The sequence below is a fragment of the Physella acuta genome, unplaced genomic scaffold, assembly GCF_028476545.2.
Source record: "Physella acuta isolate Inbredline_101_S28 unplaced genomic scaffold, ASM2847654v3 ptg000462l, whole genome shotgun sequence".
Classification (NCBI taxonomy): Eukaryota; Metazoa; Mollusca; class Gastropoda; family Physidae; genus Physella; species Physella acuta.
The window spans coordinates 364336-381510 of record NW_026731981.1 but is presented as its reverse complement, the minus strand read 5'-3'; the positions used below and the strand labels follow the sequence as shown (position 1 = coordinate 381510).

The window sequence follows — 17175 nt, the reverse complement described above, 5'->3', positions numbered from 1 at the left end:
AGAAACCTTTGTGTTCAAAATATGAATTCAGTGAAGCTCAAAAACATCTTACGCAAGTTCTTTTGTAAATTATAAAATAGCTATGCGGCAAGTTTATAACTACTTCACAGCTTAGAAGAAACTTTGATGGGCAGGATTATGATGAGCCACCTTTTCTTGACTAATCAGGCTTGTATATAAGCTGTTAACTATTTACTGGGGCAGGTTGACATAAGACATGGGGCATAAGGTAACACAGTTATTACAGTGCAATTAAGCCACCAATCTTTGATTAAACTAAATAAGCTAGGCTGGGAACCAAACTTGAGACTTATGGGTTAGAATCGTTTGCTCTAACACTGACCCTTAGTGTTCCAGCAATGCACATTGTGGTATCTATTTTTGTATAAACCTTGGACCACAGCACTGAAATGTAATGCAGCTAAACAGTCTTGTAATGTAAACAAAGATGGAGACACCAAAGTCTTGTTTTGTAAACAAGCATGAAGGCACCAAGTGAAACAAATTTTAACAAGTTATTTGCATTTATTTTCTGATTTGAGTTCATAAAATAATATACATCGAAATATTTGTAATCTTTAAAACAACATTTACAAATGGTAAGACTCAAAGGGAAAGAAATGTGTCCAAGTCAATCGTGTTAGCCAAAAGAATGTCTTTAAAACTTTCATATTAAAAGTTGTGAACAACTTTTACAAGAAATAAAACACCATGCCATTGGACACAAAATAAAACATTTAAGATAAAATTTTTACACAACTTTACAGCTAAAACTGTAACAAAGAAATTGATCAATTAAAATGACAAAAGAACACTATCTTACAATTCTATCAAAATTTAATAGAACTCAGCAAACAGTCTCAATAAAAACATGTTGATCTTACCTGCATTATTAAAATATATTTTAAAAATAGTTACCAGTATTTTACAAGGAAGTAGGCCTATAAACATATTTCTATTTGTATAATCAAATATCTAAGGTATGTGGTACATTTTATAAATCCTTTACCATGTATACAATTTGTAATGCCATTGAAAACTAAATCTTAAACCATTGTTTTAAAAATAAATTTAAAAAAAAAACTTACGGAAGATAAAATTTGTATAACATTAGCAACATATGTCCTGGATTGTTTTTAGTGAACTAGCAGTAAACAAGGTTTTAAAAAGATATGTTACAAGCTTATGCTTTCTTACGTATTAAAATAAAAATTTTGTAAGTGTAAAAACAATATGTCAATTTTTAATAAATATGATTAAATAAATATTTTGGTAAATATTTATATAAAATATAGTCTTTAAAAGATATAGAAATATGTTACAATTATGCATAATATTTGCTCTTGACATTAGTTACAAGTCAAGGTCAGACACTGAAAATAAAAATCACTGGGTTTTTTAAGGTGTGAAGTCTGCTTAATGTCAACAGTACAGCAACACATTTCACCTGATCCTTGTGTTTGTGGTGTGTTGTTTACATTTTGTACCTCCTCGCAAGAGAGCTCCATCTTTGGTAATTTGTTATTACTAATTGTTTCACTGCTTTCCACAACATTTTCAGTCTTCAGTGTGTTCAGCTTCAATTTAACATCATCCATTTGGTACAAAGTTTTCTTACATCCACTTGATTTGTTTGATGGAATTTCAGGGTCAATAATATTTGAAGATAATTTTTGTGTTGTTACTCTTGGCTGTTTTACAGATGTGCATGAAGTATCACAGTGTTCAAGACTTAAATGCCTCTTTAAAGTGCCAGATAAATTTGTACATGAATATTTCATATTAGTGGAACATGTACAGATTTCTTTAGCCAGAACTGGTTCTACAACTGTGTTGGACATTAATACTTCAGGTAATAATACATTGGGCAGAGTTTGTTTCTTCAAACTCTCATCACCACAATAACCAGAACTTATGTCTGTGTTCATTTCTAGCTTTGGTTTTATATTTCTATGGCAGGTAGTCCTGACATTGTGGCCAAATGTAGACAACTTTTTATCAACTAAACATTGGCCATTATTATGTTTTGTTTCAGAAGAGCTACAATGAGGAATTTTCTTACAACTGACATCCCCACAGCAGGGTGTAATGGCTTGTTTATAAGCAAGCAGCTTCTTCTGTAAATACTTCTGGCATTTTGTCCTGGTCACAGCCTGGTCATACACAACACCACAAGCCCCATTTGATGCTCCAGCTGTCTCTTGTGAACTCATGAAAGGGCAATTACCAGCACTAACACAACCAAGTGATCTCCCCTGTACAAAATCAATGTAATATCGTTGTTATGTTATCCCAGATAAAAGCAAATGAATATCATTATATGCATCAATCACAGAGGATAATATTAAATATTTTTTTAAAAATCTGAATAGTTTGAAGTGATTATAGAGGACTAGAAAAATCAGTTTAACAGTCAAATTATGTTGAAAAGATGATTAACTAGGAATGACCCTGTAATACCAATAGTCTATTGAAGACAGAGGGGGTCAGTAGTATGCCCTAACATGCCCTAATGACCTAACATCCACCCACGGAGTACATGTAAACCTAGAACTCAACTCAAGCCATTCTGGTTGGCTCTAGTGTATACCTACTGACCCATGACCGAATATTTACTAGAAATACATTTTTAAATATCCCCAATTGTCACCCTACAATAAGTTATTTAATGTCTATATATTCTCTCTCTACACCTAAAGTGTAAACAACAAACTACCTGAATCGCTGAACAGCTATGAGCCTTGTAGTTAACATGTCCTCCCTCAAGGCCATACAAATGACGTATATTGTAGATATATCTCCTTTCGTTACCATGCCAACCATGATGACAGCTGGAAGAACCATTGGCCACTGGGGTGGAGTATTCCCGTTTCCATAGCAACAAGGCCTCATGAACTGGTAGACCCAGCTCTTTTAAGAAGAGAGTTAGCTGCACCTGTAACAAGAGAGGAAGTAATATTCACCTTTTACAGTCTATACATACAGCTTCAATTTACTCTTACAATCAACAGATCAGATAGTCATGTCATATTGGTAGCTTTTCTTGGAAGATTGTCATCATTGGTAAAATGTGAACCTCATCTAACACCCTGTATCAACTTCAGACTTGTCTAGGAAGAGTTACTGAACCTGGCAGGCATGAATCACAAGATGGGAGGTAAAAAAAACAAGATCCCTACCTGCTATAAACCACAATGGTCTAGTTTAGAAGATAACAATTCATTGTGTTCATAAATTATGATTAATTTTTTTCAACTGCTGTAAATCAACAGCCATTTTAGCAAGCTCAGATACTGTTTACAAGTATTGTGAAAATTTAGAAAAATATTTTAAGTGCTAAACATAAAGCACCATCATGTGTATATAATATTATAATATATATATAATATTGAAGATAAGGCTATGCTGAGACAGATGCTATGCACACGAGTCAAGCCACATCATAACCTATGAAATCTTTAGCCAGTGTTTTCAGAAATGGAACTAATTTGTTTCTCCATTGTTGTGTCAATCCAAATAATTTAAGGTGTACAGTGCTGCCTTCTAAGTTCTTCAAGTTAACTTGTCTACACTGTGTATATCTTTCCTTTCCAGGTGTCCTAACCGTATAAATTATATTACATGCTGTATTATTTTTACATGACCTTAAGTGCCAACCATCTCTGTAAGTATGCGCTATGTTAAAGGATCATTAACATTTATTACTATGAGAGTATGAAAGATCAGGCCAAGTATCTTTTTTAAGATTGAGAAAAGATTTTTTTTAAGGTAGTTAAGGTCTTTTAAAGGTAGAGAACAGTAAACAATTGTGATACATTACAAGTTCTATCAGACCGGTTGCTGATCTACATTCTATTTAGGAAAATCTAGGATTCTTATGAACCCTAGATTGGCTGAATAGGCCTTTTCATTAGAACTTTGGTTTTATGCTGTGATGTAGACCTGGATCATACAATAGCTGACCACAAGTGGATTTAACAATTCAACAAGAGAAGACCACAGCTTACCCGGTCATGATGCCTCAGTCTATGTCGTACCCTAAGCTCTGTCATCAGGTTTTCCATACAGGGTGGGAACATGGAGCAGTTTGTCCACAGGTCAGCAAGTCTAAGAGGTGGATACTTCTTTGAGTGGTCAGTGGCTGGTTTCATTTCACTTCTGTAAGCATGCTGTAAAAAAAGAGAGATTAAGACTTAGGGAGGCATGACACAGTGGAGCAGTGAGGTGCCACATTGTTCTGTGTTAGTCTAATGTTCCAGGGAGTTATGTGGATACCTGATAGGCCATAAGCTGGACTGCTAATGCGTACGTCTCAAGTTTGAATCCGGGTTCAAGTCAGTAGACCGTCCCTAAGTCCACCCAACTCTGATGGGTACCTGACTCACGTTAGGGAAAGTAAAGGCGGCTGGACATAGTACTGACCACACTATCTCTTCATATGCCGAGGTCACAGAAACAAGTGAACTCTACTTCACTTACCCCATAGACCATCAGGTTTGAAAGGGAAACTTTACTTTTACTTTGATAGGCCATAAGTAAAACATAACTTCTATAAGTGTTATTTAAAAATTAATAAAGTTTAAGAAACATATTTTTAAAGATATATAAGCTAAAATCATCTAGTAAATTTCTCATGTAGTTAATTCTTTAGCCAAAAGTGAAATGTCCATACAGAAAAAAATAATGTATGAAAACAATGACACAAAGTTTTATTTTTACTACCAGAAGTCTGGAGGCAAGTCTGTGAATCCTCTCATCTCTGACTGCAGCAACTCTGGCTGTAGCTGCCTGCCTCACAGCTCTCTGTAAAACTTTCTCATACAGTTCAGCTAGCACAGCCTTTATGAGGGGGACAGGAACCTCTGCCATCCCCTGTCAGACAAGAATTCTAGTCTTGTTTTTTCTTTGTTTATAAAAAAAAGGTTACAAAACTAACTTCTAATTCATGTTCAACCAGAAAAATTATGTTTTCAGAATAAAACAAGAGTGCGGGAAAGCAACTACATTCTGTTCAGACTGATAATTTTTCATTTAACCTGATTGTACTGCTCAATTGCGAGTCAAAAATAAGAATGCACAGTGAAATCAAAATGCAGTTGATATTCCAGAATATGTGGATCACTTAAACTATAATCAGACTGTAACAATTTTCAGCACAGCAATGAAAATTGAAAGTATAAAAGCTAAATACCAGTAGATATTCAAAATCAGCTGTTGTTTTTAAAAAATAAAACCATTATATGTCAATTAACATTTTTACCACAATCAACAAAACACAATTGTTTTAAAATTATTAATTAGATTAGGAAAATAAAGATGAAGTTGTCTGTAGCAGTGTTAGACACACACATATTGATTTATATTAATGTTAAGGTACATTCGAATCATCTTATTACACTGTTGTTATATACTTCTTTAGTTAAAGTTAGCTGGGCAAAAAAACATGTATTCATTGATCAATATTTAAGGTTAGTGTTGCTGCTAGGGTAGTCAGGTCTACTAGCAATAAAAGGGAGTCAAAAGGTATAGTCCCTTATACAACTTACCTGATGTATAGACACCTGACGATTAGCTACTAACTTAAGCAGCATCTGGAACGGAAGTTGAACAAAAACTTTAGATTTGTCACTACACATTTCTTTTGCTAGTTGGGCCCAGTTGCAGAACTTTTGTTTGAGTGTGTTCAACAGGCAGCCAATCTCTTCTTCTGGAGTTTTGTGACAGTTGGAGATCCTCACTGAAAGATATGAGCTTATTTTAAAATTAATGTTAGAAAAAAATTTTTTTTTAAATTGTAACATTTTGTTCCATTATTTCCTCTTAAAAATAACCATCTGTGTCAGAGCCAAAAAAAAAAATTACTAGCATATTATTACATTTGTTATGTTCATTTTTTAATTTTAATTATGATAAAAAAATCCTTAAATGAGATTTAAGAAAAAGTAAAGAGTCAAATTAATCATAGAAAATATTCAAGTTTAAAACTATTGACCAGTAATGGAAAGACATAGTGAGTAAAAATTAGCAGAAATATATTTGGCCAATATTAATACACCAGCTAAAATAAAAGAAGGATTAGTGCAAAACACAATGGATATATTAAAAAGAAAAGTATACAATGTTAATAAGGAGTGACATACCCTTATGTCCCTGTAGTGATCTATCCAGGGAGCTGAACAACTGTGTCCATTCATCTTCAAACATCTTCTGAACTCTAAGCTTGAACAGTGACAGCTCAGATTCAAAGAAAAATGATGATGTTTCTGGCAATCCTCCAAGTGTAAGTCTGAAGATGAGGATTTAATAGGTAACTTAGGCTACAGAATTTAACTTAATTTAAGATATAATGTAAGGAAAAAGAAAGAAAACGCAGGTGCTCAGGCTTTACTATTAGACAAGTAATGATAACCAAACCACAAAACTGAGACAGAGAAAATTCTAGATTCAGGATTAGGATAAAGTAACAATAACAGTTGGGATGGATTGGCAATAGCATTAAGTAACATTAGAATTTAGGTTGTTATAAAAGTTGTAAGACAAAATTATAAATACAGCAGTCCTGTTATAGGCCTATATTTTAAGATTGCGCTCAATCTATTGAACAGATATACAAGAATGCCTGCAATCTACACAACAAGTGACAAGATAAGGTAATTATTGTTTTAGGTACATAAAATCTGCCGAGGCTAGTAATGTGAAAAAAAGGTGACTCATTATTAGTTTTAATACAAGTGTATTGTGATATATTTGTGTCAAATACAATAGATAATTGAATAATTTGCAATATAAACAGCAACCATCTGTAAATTAGAGTGGTTTCACCTGAATCTGTAACTAAATGTTATAAAAAACCGTAAACAATATGGCTGCTAAAGTAAGTGAGCTTGGCCTTGGTTGCATCTAATGAAAACATTGCCAAACCTAATCTTTATTAATAACTGAAACTTTTAAGCCAATTCTAGCCAGAAAAATATGCGCATGTGCAATGAACAGAAACTACCGACTTCAATCGCAGTGATGTTTTGATGGAACTTCACATGGAAATGCGCGTGTTTACAAAAAAAAAACGCATAACCCTAACCCTATCTCTAACCTATTTAGTATTTTCAGCTGAAAAATCTTTTTCCGAGTAGTCACTTCAAAAGTATTAAAACAATTATTTAAAAACAGGTCCACCAATGAAACTTTGAAACATTTAAGTAACTTTCAAAACATAAATCCTCATAAAATTTAATGAGTCACCTTTAGTCACATTACTAGCCTTGGCCACATTTACGTACCTAAACGTACCTACTAAAATAAATAATAATTGTCTAGATATAGAATCATTCGTGACTCATTATAATAATGATTATTATATATCGGAGTCATTAGGCTACCTAAGGGCGTAATGTGAAATAGCATCTTTTGCAGTGCCTGTGATTAAGCAGTCACTTTGATCAACAATATCTGCATCTTGTAGAACATCTTCAATTTCATTTTCGTCTTGGCAAACAACAAGCCGCAGCAAAAACTGAAGTCGTTTCAATGCATATTCTTCAAGTTTGTGAAAGGAAACATTGCCAGTTGGACTATACAAATAAAAACTCATAACTTTAACGTTTTATCATATAAAATATTATTTAACATTTTGTTGACTGAAAACAATCTAAAGTTCTAAACTTTAACAGTCAAAAGTCCAAGCAGAAAATTCGATCTATTTTAAGTAGGCCTATCTACTCAGTAGAACTAGACATATTTGTATTTGTATGCGCATCGATTAAAAAATATCCAATTATCGAAACTATTTACTTTAACTAATATAAAAAAAAGGAACGATATGAAATGGTCTCAAAATATAAGTACTTTAAAGCAACGAACTAATCATATGGTCGTGATTTAGCAGTTTGCAAATTTACAAATTCAGTAAATTAATACGCGCTCCGCGATCCAGACTTATATAATAACAGAAGTCTGTGGTTATTTTGAGACGTCTATCTCTATATATAAATAGTGGGCTAAAAAGCCGAAACCAATTTTTTTCTGGCATGTCAATAAATAAAAAGCGGGATAAAAATAAAGTTGATGTGCATCGAACAAGTTCTAGATATTTTCGGATGCAAAAACCAGAGGCGTAGCGACCCCTCCCGACGCCCGGGGCGAACATTCAGTTTGGCGCCCCCTATATATATATATATATATATATATATATATATATATATATATATATATATATATATATATATATATGTGTGTGAGTGTGTGTGTGAGTGTGTGTGTGTGTGTGTGTGTGTGTGTGTGTGTGTGTGCGACAGTCCGGAAAGAAATTAATAATTACGCTGTATGATTGTCGTTCCCTAAAACTTTACTCGTCGCTAATTAAATTCCCCTTAAGATGCATTATCCTTTAAAACAAGATGATTAGTAATGTCCGAAAAAAAATTGTAGCGGTGCTAATTCGTTTAGGACAGTCTTTTTATGTTTTATCTTTGAAACTGTCTCTGTTATGATATAGTACATAGTTGGATTATAAGTTTGTTAGATTAAGGTCATACAATTGACATACAATAGCAAAAGCATTGTTCACATTGGAAAGCGATATGGGTATTTTATTGACTGGTAGATTGTATAAGGAAACAAGCTTGAGGAAACAAACTGAAGTCTTGGATTTATCAGATGTGCGCTGCCTTCTCGCACACAGTCAAGAACTAATTGTACTGGATGAAGAAGCTGTGATAACCGGTTTTAATGATAATAGCTGACGCCCGTGACGTTCAAGAGAAGCTGGATTATTAGGGTTCGATCTTCTTTAAAATCAAGTGAGTTGACGAATTGTTGCCTACGCCTATGTTCCTTATGAAGCCGAAATGAATAAAAAGAAGAAAATCAAAAGAGTTTAGAACAGTGGGTTCCGTCGAACCCAAGAGGTTCGGTAATTCAGTCTCAGGGCTTCCGCGGAGGTCAAGACACACAGCCGACTCATATGATTCACGATCGGATTTTGTCAGTGTGGACGATACAACTATTAAGAAGGGTTCGGTCATTGCGCATATGAAACTGGTGGGGTTCTGAGTGATATCGGTTATTTATTCCTTGATCCGATGTGAATTTTTCCGATTTTAGTCTTCGAAAAAGCGCAGCTTAAAACTGCAGCTTAAAATGAGCTTTTACATTTTTTTCTACCCCTTTTAGCGCCCCCCCTAGGGTCGGCGCCCGGGGCGGCCGCCCTCCCCGCCCTCCCCTAGCTACGCCTCTGGCAAAAACATCCTCTTTCTCCAATATGCTAATATTTAAAAAGGATATTTTTCTTTATTTTTAAGAAGCAACAAAGTTAATAGCAATTCAATTTAGGCCCTAATATTTGGGCCCTAATATTAAAACACATTGGTAGCAGAGTTTCTTCCAGGCATCTCTTCGAAGAACGTCTACAGCCCCCCCCCCACCCTCCCCGCGCGAACAATATAGAATTATATAGAAAATATATACTTTTACCTGTGTCCGCCCCCCCCCCCCGAGTGCGACCCCCCCCCCCCCCCCGAAAAAAAAATCTGAAAGAAACACTGATAGCTCGTCACACCCGTCTTGTACCTTCACATCCTGATAAAACATGTGACTTATAATAACTTATAGATCTATATTTGCAAATGAAATTTTATTGTAGGCATTAAAAAAGAATAACAGCTCCGGTTAGCAAACTATTTTGTTGTAACAAGACTGCATCAGTCAAACGCGATCGTGGGCTCTACCTAAAGACTGGAACTGGGCGTGTTTTAAACAGTGTCTCTGTCATGCATCGCCACACCCCCCTACCCCCTAACTAAATAGAATTTATATCGTATATACTTTTACCAGTGTCCGCCCCTACCCCGTATAATATCACCCCCCCCCTCCACCCCCCGAAAGTTTCAAGTGCAACCCCCCCCCCCCCTTTTTTTTCGGAGAAACAGTGATAGAAACACTTTTTAAAATGTAGCTACGATCTAATTCTTAATATTTTCATGTTTTATCAGTCTTTTAATCCCGATAACATAAATAGCCTACAAGTAATGTGAAGGTTGGGTGTTGTGAGGGGGGGGGGGGGGGGGTGTTGGGGTATTGATCTCGTCTTCTCGAAGTATGAATTTTGCGAGACACCTGTGATCCCACTGGGCATCTTTTAAGGTAAGTATTACCTCGTGGTTTCTGTCAAAGGTGGTTTATGCACCAGTTTTGAACTGCTTTGGAACCTATAAAGCTGTTCATTAACTAAAATATTTCACTATTTACCAACCAACTGAATATTAAAACTGTAAGAAATATATTGGAAGTGCACTGATCTACAAACACACGCATCATACGAAGGAAACAAATAACATACACACATTCATCAAAATGTCACGTATGATGGTTTTATAGTTTATTTTAGAATACATCATTTAATAAACATTTCTTTTTATTTAATGAAACTAATAATGTAAGCATATTATCATAGTATATAGTCCTACATGTATACCCTGTGGTATTCTCGCCGATGGAATTAAATAAAATATTCTCATGGCTTGATTGTCCGTCGTAACGTTCTGCCATTGGTTATGACGAGATCATAGAATTATAGGACTGGCTACAAACTAAAACGCCAGAGCACTCTAGCACTTTTCTGCACCCAGGAGACTGGTACAACCATGGGGACAAGATTGCAGCCCTCTGCATCTACCTCGATCACGCGAATCTTCTCGAACACCCCAGGCACGGAGGTCAGAATCGTGGGGTGGTTAGTGCCATCGTCATCGCAGAACAAAAGCAACTCACCTTCATAATACGCTGCCCCGTATACCATCCAGTCCTCGTTTATCCAAAGGTCAACGACATACGTGAATTGTACTTTGTCATCAGCTTTGTAGACAGCAAGCAAGGCACCGCTTGATACCAGTACAAACAAGTCTGTGCCTTTGTGTATGGCTGTATAGTTACGACTAAAACTAATACCCGGTATCGCAGTTGTTGTTAGCGACTTTGTCTCCAGATTGTAGCAGTGGACTGTTACATCGTCAATTCTATGAAGGTTATTAAGAGTACTAACATTAGTATAATCATTGTTTTTAAACAGCAATATATTATTTTCAAATACACAGGTGAAATCAAATTTGACGCTCTTGTCCAGCTCAAGAATTTGAAACAAATCTTGGTCATGTATTCGACTTCTGGGCGTACTGCGACTGATATTGAAAATCTTGCCGTTCACGGACACGAGATGCGTGGGCCTGTCTTGTTTACCACAAACCTCGTACAGGGTAGACATTTTTTTGTTTTCATCAATGGTGAGAACAGCTTTAGTACGGCACATATGATTGAGGTATGAGCAATCACATGTGCACCGTGTAGATAGAAAAGCGAGTTTTGATCCCAGCGAGACGGCAGACACTTTCGTTTGATTTACTCGGTTTTTATCATAGATATAAATGGTGGTTGATCTCCCGCTCTCGAGGTCGTAGAGTAGAAGACTGCACACACCCATACGTGCCATTACATTTCTTTTCCCACAAGACTTCCTGTACGGGATCATCAGGGAACTTTCGTAAGGGTAGACGCCGACCTTGAACTTCAAGGCTTCGTGCACGACATCGCAGGCATCAGGGCAGGTGCGTATGTGTGGGTGAGTCAGTAAGGCCTCCAAGCATCTGCGACTGGCTAAAATGATCTTAGCGCTGGACAATAGTTTGGCGAGATATTTTCTTCTGTCGTCTGTGGGGTCAGCATTGATCGGGTCGGGAGAATTGTCAGATGTTGGATTTTCTCCAGACTGTACTTCGGTTACCGACTCCACCGTCTCTCCGCCGGTTGTGACGTCATCCGTCTCTCCACCGGTAGTGACGTCATCCGTCTTTCCATCGGTAGTGACGTCACCCGTCTCTCCACCGGTAGTGACGTCACCAGTCCCTCCACCAGCTGTGACGTCACAATCCCGGCACCCACCCTCTACCAGTTTTCCCAACTCGTCGTTGCAGCTTAGGACAAGAGACAGACCAGTACTTTGTCTTCCATGCGAAACCCAGCATGATATCCCGTCCAGAACTAAATCTTCCGTCTTAACGTTCAGTTCCTCGTCTTCAACAAAAGACAAGATAATAGGAAATGAAAAATTCAGGAAAACTTCCGTCTGATAAATATGGGCATAGTTTCGCTTCATGAAATATATCAAGCCGTCTTTCACGTTTTTTGAATTAAAAGCAACGGCTTGTTGATAGATATATGAAAAATTATCAAGAGACAAGCTCTCGATAACATATGTCTCACATACTTGCAGATAAATCCCTATGTCCAGACGGTTTGCCGCCTCCCATACATCATCAATGTTGGATGGCTTCAGACCAGGAACTCTCTTGTGGATGAAGTTTAAAATTGTAGCGAAGGTCTCACTGCGCATGTCTGTCAGCTCCACGCGTCCTTCCAGCGTCTCCTTCATGTCGCTGCGAAACATGGCCTCAAAGTATGTAGAGACTGAGCTTAATAGTTGTCGTTGGCTTCTAAACTCGGTGCCGTCAACCACGACTGTAAAGTCACATGACGCAGCTGTCGGCACGTCTCTCGTCAAGCGTGGCCGTAGGACACGTGACGTGGTCAGCTGTGACATCTCCGGGACTGCTCAACCTGTCAAAATAGATAAATTAAAATTATTCTCATGGTACATAGAAATTCAGTGGTTTTTTTTAAGGTTAGAGTTTAGCAGAGGCATAGGTAGGGGAGACTATAACCTAAGGCAGACATAGGCTGGCTCATATGTAGTAGAACCATAAGGCAGACAATCTGGCTCATATTTAGTGGAGCCATAAGGCAGACACAAGCTGACATGTTGTAGTAGAGCCATAAGACAGACGCAATCTGGCTCATATGTAGTAGAGCCATAAGGCAGACACAAGCTGGCTCATATGTAGTAGAGCCATAAGGCAGACACAAGCTGACATATGTAGTAGAGCCATAAGACAGACGCAATCTGGCTCATATGTAGTAGAGCCATAAGGCAGACACAAGCTGACATACTTAGTAGAGCCATAAGACAGACGCAATCTGGCTCATATGTAGTAGAGCCATAAGGCAGACACAAGCTGGCTCATATGTAGTAGAGCCATAAGGCAGACACAAGCTGACATATATATTAGAGTCATAAGGCAGACAAGATGGCTCATATGTAGTAGAGCCATAAGGCAGACAAGCTGGCTCATATGTAGTAGAGCCATAAGGCAGACACACTGGCTCATATGTAGTAGAGCCATAAGGCAGACACACTGGCTCATATGTAGTAGAGCCATAAGACATACACCAGCTGGCTTATATGTTGTAGAGCCATAGGGCAGACGAGCTGGCTCATATCTAGTAGAGCCATAACATAGCCAGGCAGAGGCGTAGCGACCCTTCCCCCCCCCCCCCCTCAAACTTTCGATTTGCACCCCCCCCCCTCGAGATTTCCATTTGCACCCACCCCCCCCCTCAAACTTTTGATTTGCACCCCCCTAAACCTTTCAATTTATTTTTCCAACCCATTTTGGCGCCCCCTAAGGTCGGCACCCGGGGACATATGTCCCCCCCCCCTCGCAACGCTACTGTAGCCAGGTGAAGGTTGTGTAGAGAGCTGTATACGACCAATATTCCATTAAACATGAAGGGAACTACTGCAGCTTAAGCGGTTTGGCTATTTAAAACACTATAGATCTAGATCTAGAACTAGAATGTAGATCTATTTGCCTTTTAAAATTATTGCTTAATACTTAGCTACTAACAGACTAATTAATTAATAAAATATAATTGAAATATTAATTAGTAACAACTAGATCTATAATGTTATTTGGATATTTTTAAAAAATCAATAGAAATGTATCTTCTACTTCGTTCTTAATTGGATAGAAATGTTTAATAAATATATAGATCTAATTAAAATAACAAAAACCTTTCACTTTTCTATTTTTCAACACAAAGAAAATCGAAATGTGTTGACATAGCTTAGGAGCAGTTGCTGTTGTAGCTATCACATCCGTTCATTTGACAAAATGTCCGCATTTTTTTTATTGCGATAGAAACAGGAAATTCGGCAAAGCGCAATAGCATAGAAAACCAAAATGGTGTCATAATAACAAATATATAAATATGTTTATAATAAAATTCACTTGAGTCCATGTATATTGGTAGAGAAGAAGAAATATGATGAGTATTTATATATTACACTCAAAGGTCAACCCATAACAATACTGCAGGGGATTGTGCCAGTAGAGAGAAGAAGGGGAAGGCAGAGACGTCACTGGATGTATGAAATCAATGACTGGATTGGGCAGCCATTTGCAGAACTCCACAGAGCAGCAGAAGACTCAGATAGATAGTGGACAATTATGAGAAAAACGATTGTGTTGACTGTTGTGAATGGAATTTGGTGTATTGAATAAGCTTCAGAGTAGGCCTATGTTTGTAGTTAAATGTGTTTAATTAAGATGTTGATGGTTTGAGAGTATGTGTGTAGAGCAGGGGTCGGCAAACTCGCGAGCCGCATGCGGCTCTTTTGATGTCAATATGCGGCTCTTCAGCTCCATGCACAAATATTAATAATTATATTAATTTATTTTTAAAACTCATAAAAATATTAGTCTGCAATACTCGGTAATTAAAGATTTTGATCTAATAACAATGTTAAGTTTCTAATTTCGAGCAGAGCTTGCTAAACTACTTTAATGTTTTGTGCGAAACATGTGTATGTTTTTATATGAATAAATATTATTTCATATTTTAAGCTATTTATTTTAAATGTATATATATATGTATATATATATATATATATATATATATATATATATATATATATATATATATATATATATATATATATATATATATATATATATATATATATGGTAAATAGTAACTTTTGGCTCTTCTGTCCCAAAAGGTTGCCGACCCCTGGTGTAGTGGGATTAATAAAAGATTCTGAATGCGTGACAAAGTAAATAAGGATGTGACGTATGAGAGTATGTTTTGGATGTTAGGAAAGTAGCTGAAGTCAGTCTGGGTCTTGTTGTTGTCGCGTGAGGTTGTAGAAGTCGTCGTCCTGTCTGTCGTCAATGTAGCCGTGTGTATTGTACATAATAAAATATGGAAATATAGCAACGCCGTTCTGTACTCTCTATTGGATCTTCGTTGTATGTGTACGTATGCATGCAAGCATAGACCCTATCCAAGTAACTCACATCATAACACTGCCCACAGATCCTAAACAATAACTAAGGGATTACATACTCAAATAAAGAAACAAACAAAACAATTAAACAGCGATAACCCTAGAAAAATCCATTGTCCTATATAAACTGTTGGTTTATTTTTAGAGATGATTTTGGGAACTGTTTGTTTTGTAGGGCAGTTTTCTTTGCAAGCAGACAGACAGAAAGGGCGACAGACATACAGACATACTGAAAAACATAAAGTAGACACACGGAAAAACACAGGCACAAAGAAACACAGACACACACACACACAACCTAGACACAGAAAGGTACCGACACACAGAAATACAGACGGATACACATACTCTAGACACACAGAATCACAGGCACAAAGAAACACAGACAAGTTAGACACAGAGGCATAATGACACACAGCAGAGGCGAGGCGGGGGCGGGGGGTGCGGACAGCACCGGTTGACACCAATTAAGGGGTGACACCAAGACATAATAAATTGCAAGTTTTATAGAATAAATATGTATTTTGCCAGTTCTTTGAATGGTTAGATTTAAAATGTATTTTAGTACATAGTGGTGATCACGACAAGGGGTGGGTGGTTATACCAAAACACACAAACTATAGAGAAAACAATGCTATACCGACTATAGGTAAACATCAATGTGAACACTTAAAAGCTTTTACCAACTGCAAAATTTACAAAAAAAGGGGGGGGGGGGGGGGGTGACACCATAAGGTGCCGCACCAAGCGACACCCGACCTAGCAACGCTACTGACATTCAGAAACACTGACGGACAAAGAGAAAGACAGACAGATACACATACTCTAGACACACAGACGCACAGACACACTGACCCTTGACCAAATACTGACCACAGTCATACTTGTGTTTTGGTAACATATTGTGTTTACACGATGTGTTTTATACAGATAAAAGAGGGTGACCAGGTATCGTATGCTTTTGATCCAGTCCATTGAGGCAATCCTCCTCACAACGATCTACTTTCTTCAAGGTTAAAGCCGATCGCTTAATGAAGAGGAATGATTTGCCTGCACAGAAGTTGAGTGTGCATTTTATTGCACAGAAACGTGTGGGCTGGATATGGTCGTACACACACGCATACACATACAACACATTACAACTCACGCGAACACACAGATGCAGTGTTTCTTTCCGCCATTTTTCCTTGGGGGGGGGGGGGACACTTGAAACTTTCGGTAGAGAGTGGCGAAATTAAATTAAAGAGATTTAGATTAAAACATAGCCTAAAATCTTATTTGCAAAACTTCTTAAGCGAAACTACTGGGTTCCATTTGTTGCTATTTTTATTTCATTGCACTTGTCATCATTCAACTTCATTTACATACATATAATCTTAAAATAAAAATAAAAAAGTAAAATGCTAAAAAAAAACACCCAAAAAAATAAATAATAATAATTAACAATGACAATCGGCAAAATGTACAAAACATACACAAATCTATACAGTAATGTAACAGATGTCTCTGTAAGCTAGCGTCAGTTAATAACGCGGAGTCGTTATTATGCAAGGAAAAATTGTCCATCCAAAACAGCCGAACAACTAGAGCTTTCATGACTAAGGTTGAATCTATAGCAATTATAATTGGTTTAATAGACTTGGTCAGTCAGTATGTGCGGTATATATTTTTAGTACTTTATAAATACACATGCGTTTTTTTTTTTGAGAAATCGAAAATAGTGTAAATTACTACTTCCGGTCAACGGAAATTACCCAATAGAACGGATTGGTACCTTGACCACACAGACAACAGATGGGGTGGCTGCCAAATCAGCTGGGGTTTGAAGGTTGCCTACTAGCCTCTAGCTGTTTGATTATTTCACCTCAGTGTATCTACCTGTTTGCTCGATATCTATATTTCACTTTCAGTATGTAACTCTGTTATAAAAGTAATACATTTTAATAAAAATTTGTATAAGGTTTTATTTGATTTATCTCTTTAATGTTTAGAAACATGAA

At 36.9% G+C, this 17175-nt stretch overlaps 3 protein-coding genes across 4 annotated transcripts; all 3 read right to left on the bottom strand.

Annotated features, from left to right (window-relative positions):
* Positions 1 to 1038: 1038 nt before the first annotated feature.
* On the bottom strand, positions 1039 to 4164 carry LOC131943581 (uncharacterized). Its single transcript, XM_059303791.1, has 3 exons — positions 4008 to 4164; positions 2717 to 2935; positions 1039 to 2255 (listed from the first exon to the last, which is right to left on the bottom strand). Exons 1-3 carry the CDS (start codon positions 4149 to 4151, stop codon positions 1350 to 1352), a joined length of 1269 nt encoding a protein of 422 aa, XP_059159774.1. The 5' UTR covers positions 4152 to 4164; the 3' UTR covers positions 1039 to 1349.
* Positions 4165 to 4193: 29 nt separating this feature from the next.
* Positions 4194 to 7682, bottom strand: LOC131943552 (uncharacterized). The gene is made up of 5 exons (XM_059303732.1): positions 7380 to 7682; positions 6141 to 6286; positions 5547 to 5737; positions 4723 to 4872; positions 4194 to 4247 (listed from the first exon to the last, which is right to left on the bottom strand). The coding sequence occupies exons 1-5, from the start codon at positions 7589 to 7591 to the stop codon at positions 4194 to 4196; spliced, it is 753 nt and encodes a 250-aa protein (XP_059159715.1). The 5' UTR covers positions 7592 to 7682.
* A 2686-nt stretch (positions 7683 to 10368) lies between these two features.
* LOC131943548 (uncharacterized) lies at positions 10369 to 13980 on the bottom strand. Of its 2 annotated transcripts, none has more exons than XM_059303726.1 (2): positions 13901 to 13980; positions 10369 to 12606 (listed from the first exon to the last, which is right to left on the bottom strand). In XM_059303726.1, exon 2 carries the CDS (start codon positions 12587 to 12589, stop codon positions 10580 to 10582), a length of 2010 nt encoding a protein of 669 aa, XP_059159709.1. In that variant the 5' UTR covers positions 12590 to 12606; positions 13901 to 13980; the 3' UTR covers positions 10369 to 10579. The 2 variants fall into 2 exon arrangements, with proteins under 2 accessions (XP_059159709.1, XP_059159710.1); XM_059303727.1 differs by having other exon boundaries at positions 13908 to 13968.
* Positions 13981 to 17175: the final 3195 nt, after the last annotated feature.

Coding starts and splice junctions, on each gene's coding strand:
- LOC131943581 (XM_059303791.1), bottom strand. CDS start 4,151: ATGAAACCAGCCACTGACCACTCAAAGAAGTATCCACCTCTTAGACTT. Junction 2,936..4,007: donor GACTGAGGCATCATGACCGG/GTAAGCTGTGGT, acceptor CTCTTGTTACAG/GTGCAGCTAACTCTCTTCTT. Junction 2,256..2,716: donor ATAGCTGTTCAGCGATTCAG/GTAGTTTGTTGT, acceptor GATTTTGTACAG/GGGAGATCACTTGGTTGTGT.
- LOC131943552 (XM_059303732.1), bottom strand. CDS start 7,591: ATGAGTTTTTATTTGTATAGTCCAACTGGCAATGTTTCCTTTCACAAA. Junction 5,738..6,140: donor ATCACTACAGGGACATAAGG/GTATGTCACTCC, acceptor CATATCTTTCAG/TGAGGATCTCCAACTGTCAC. Junction 4,248..4,722: donor GACTTGCCTCCAGACTTCTG/GTAGTAAAAATA, acceptor CTGGAACATTAG/ACTAACACAGAACAATGTGG.
- LOC131943548 (XM_059303726.1), bottom strand. CDS start 12,589: ATGTCACAGCTGACCACGTCACGTGTCCTACGGCCACGCTTGACGAGA.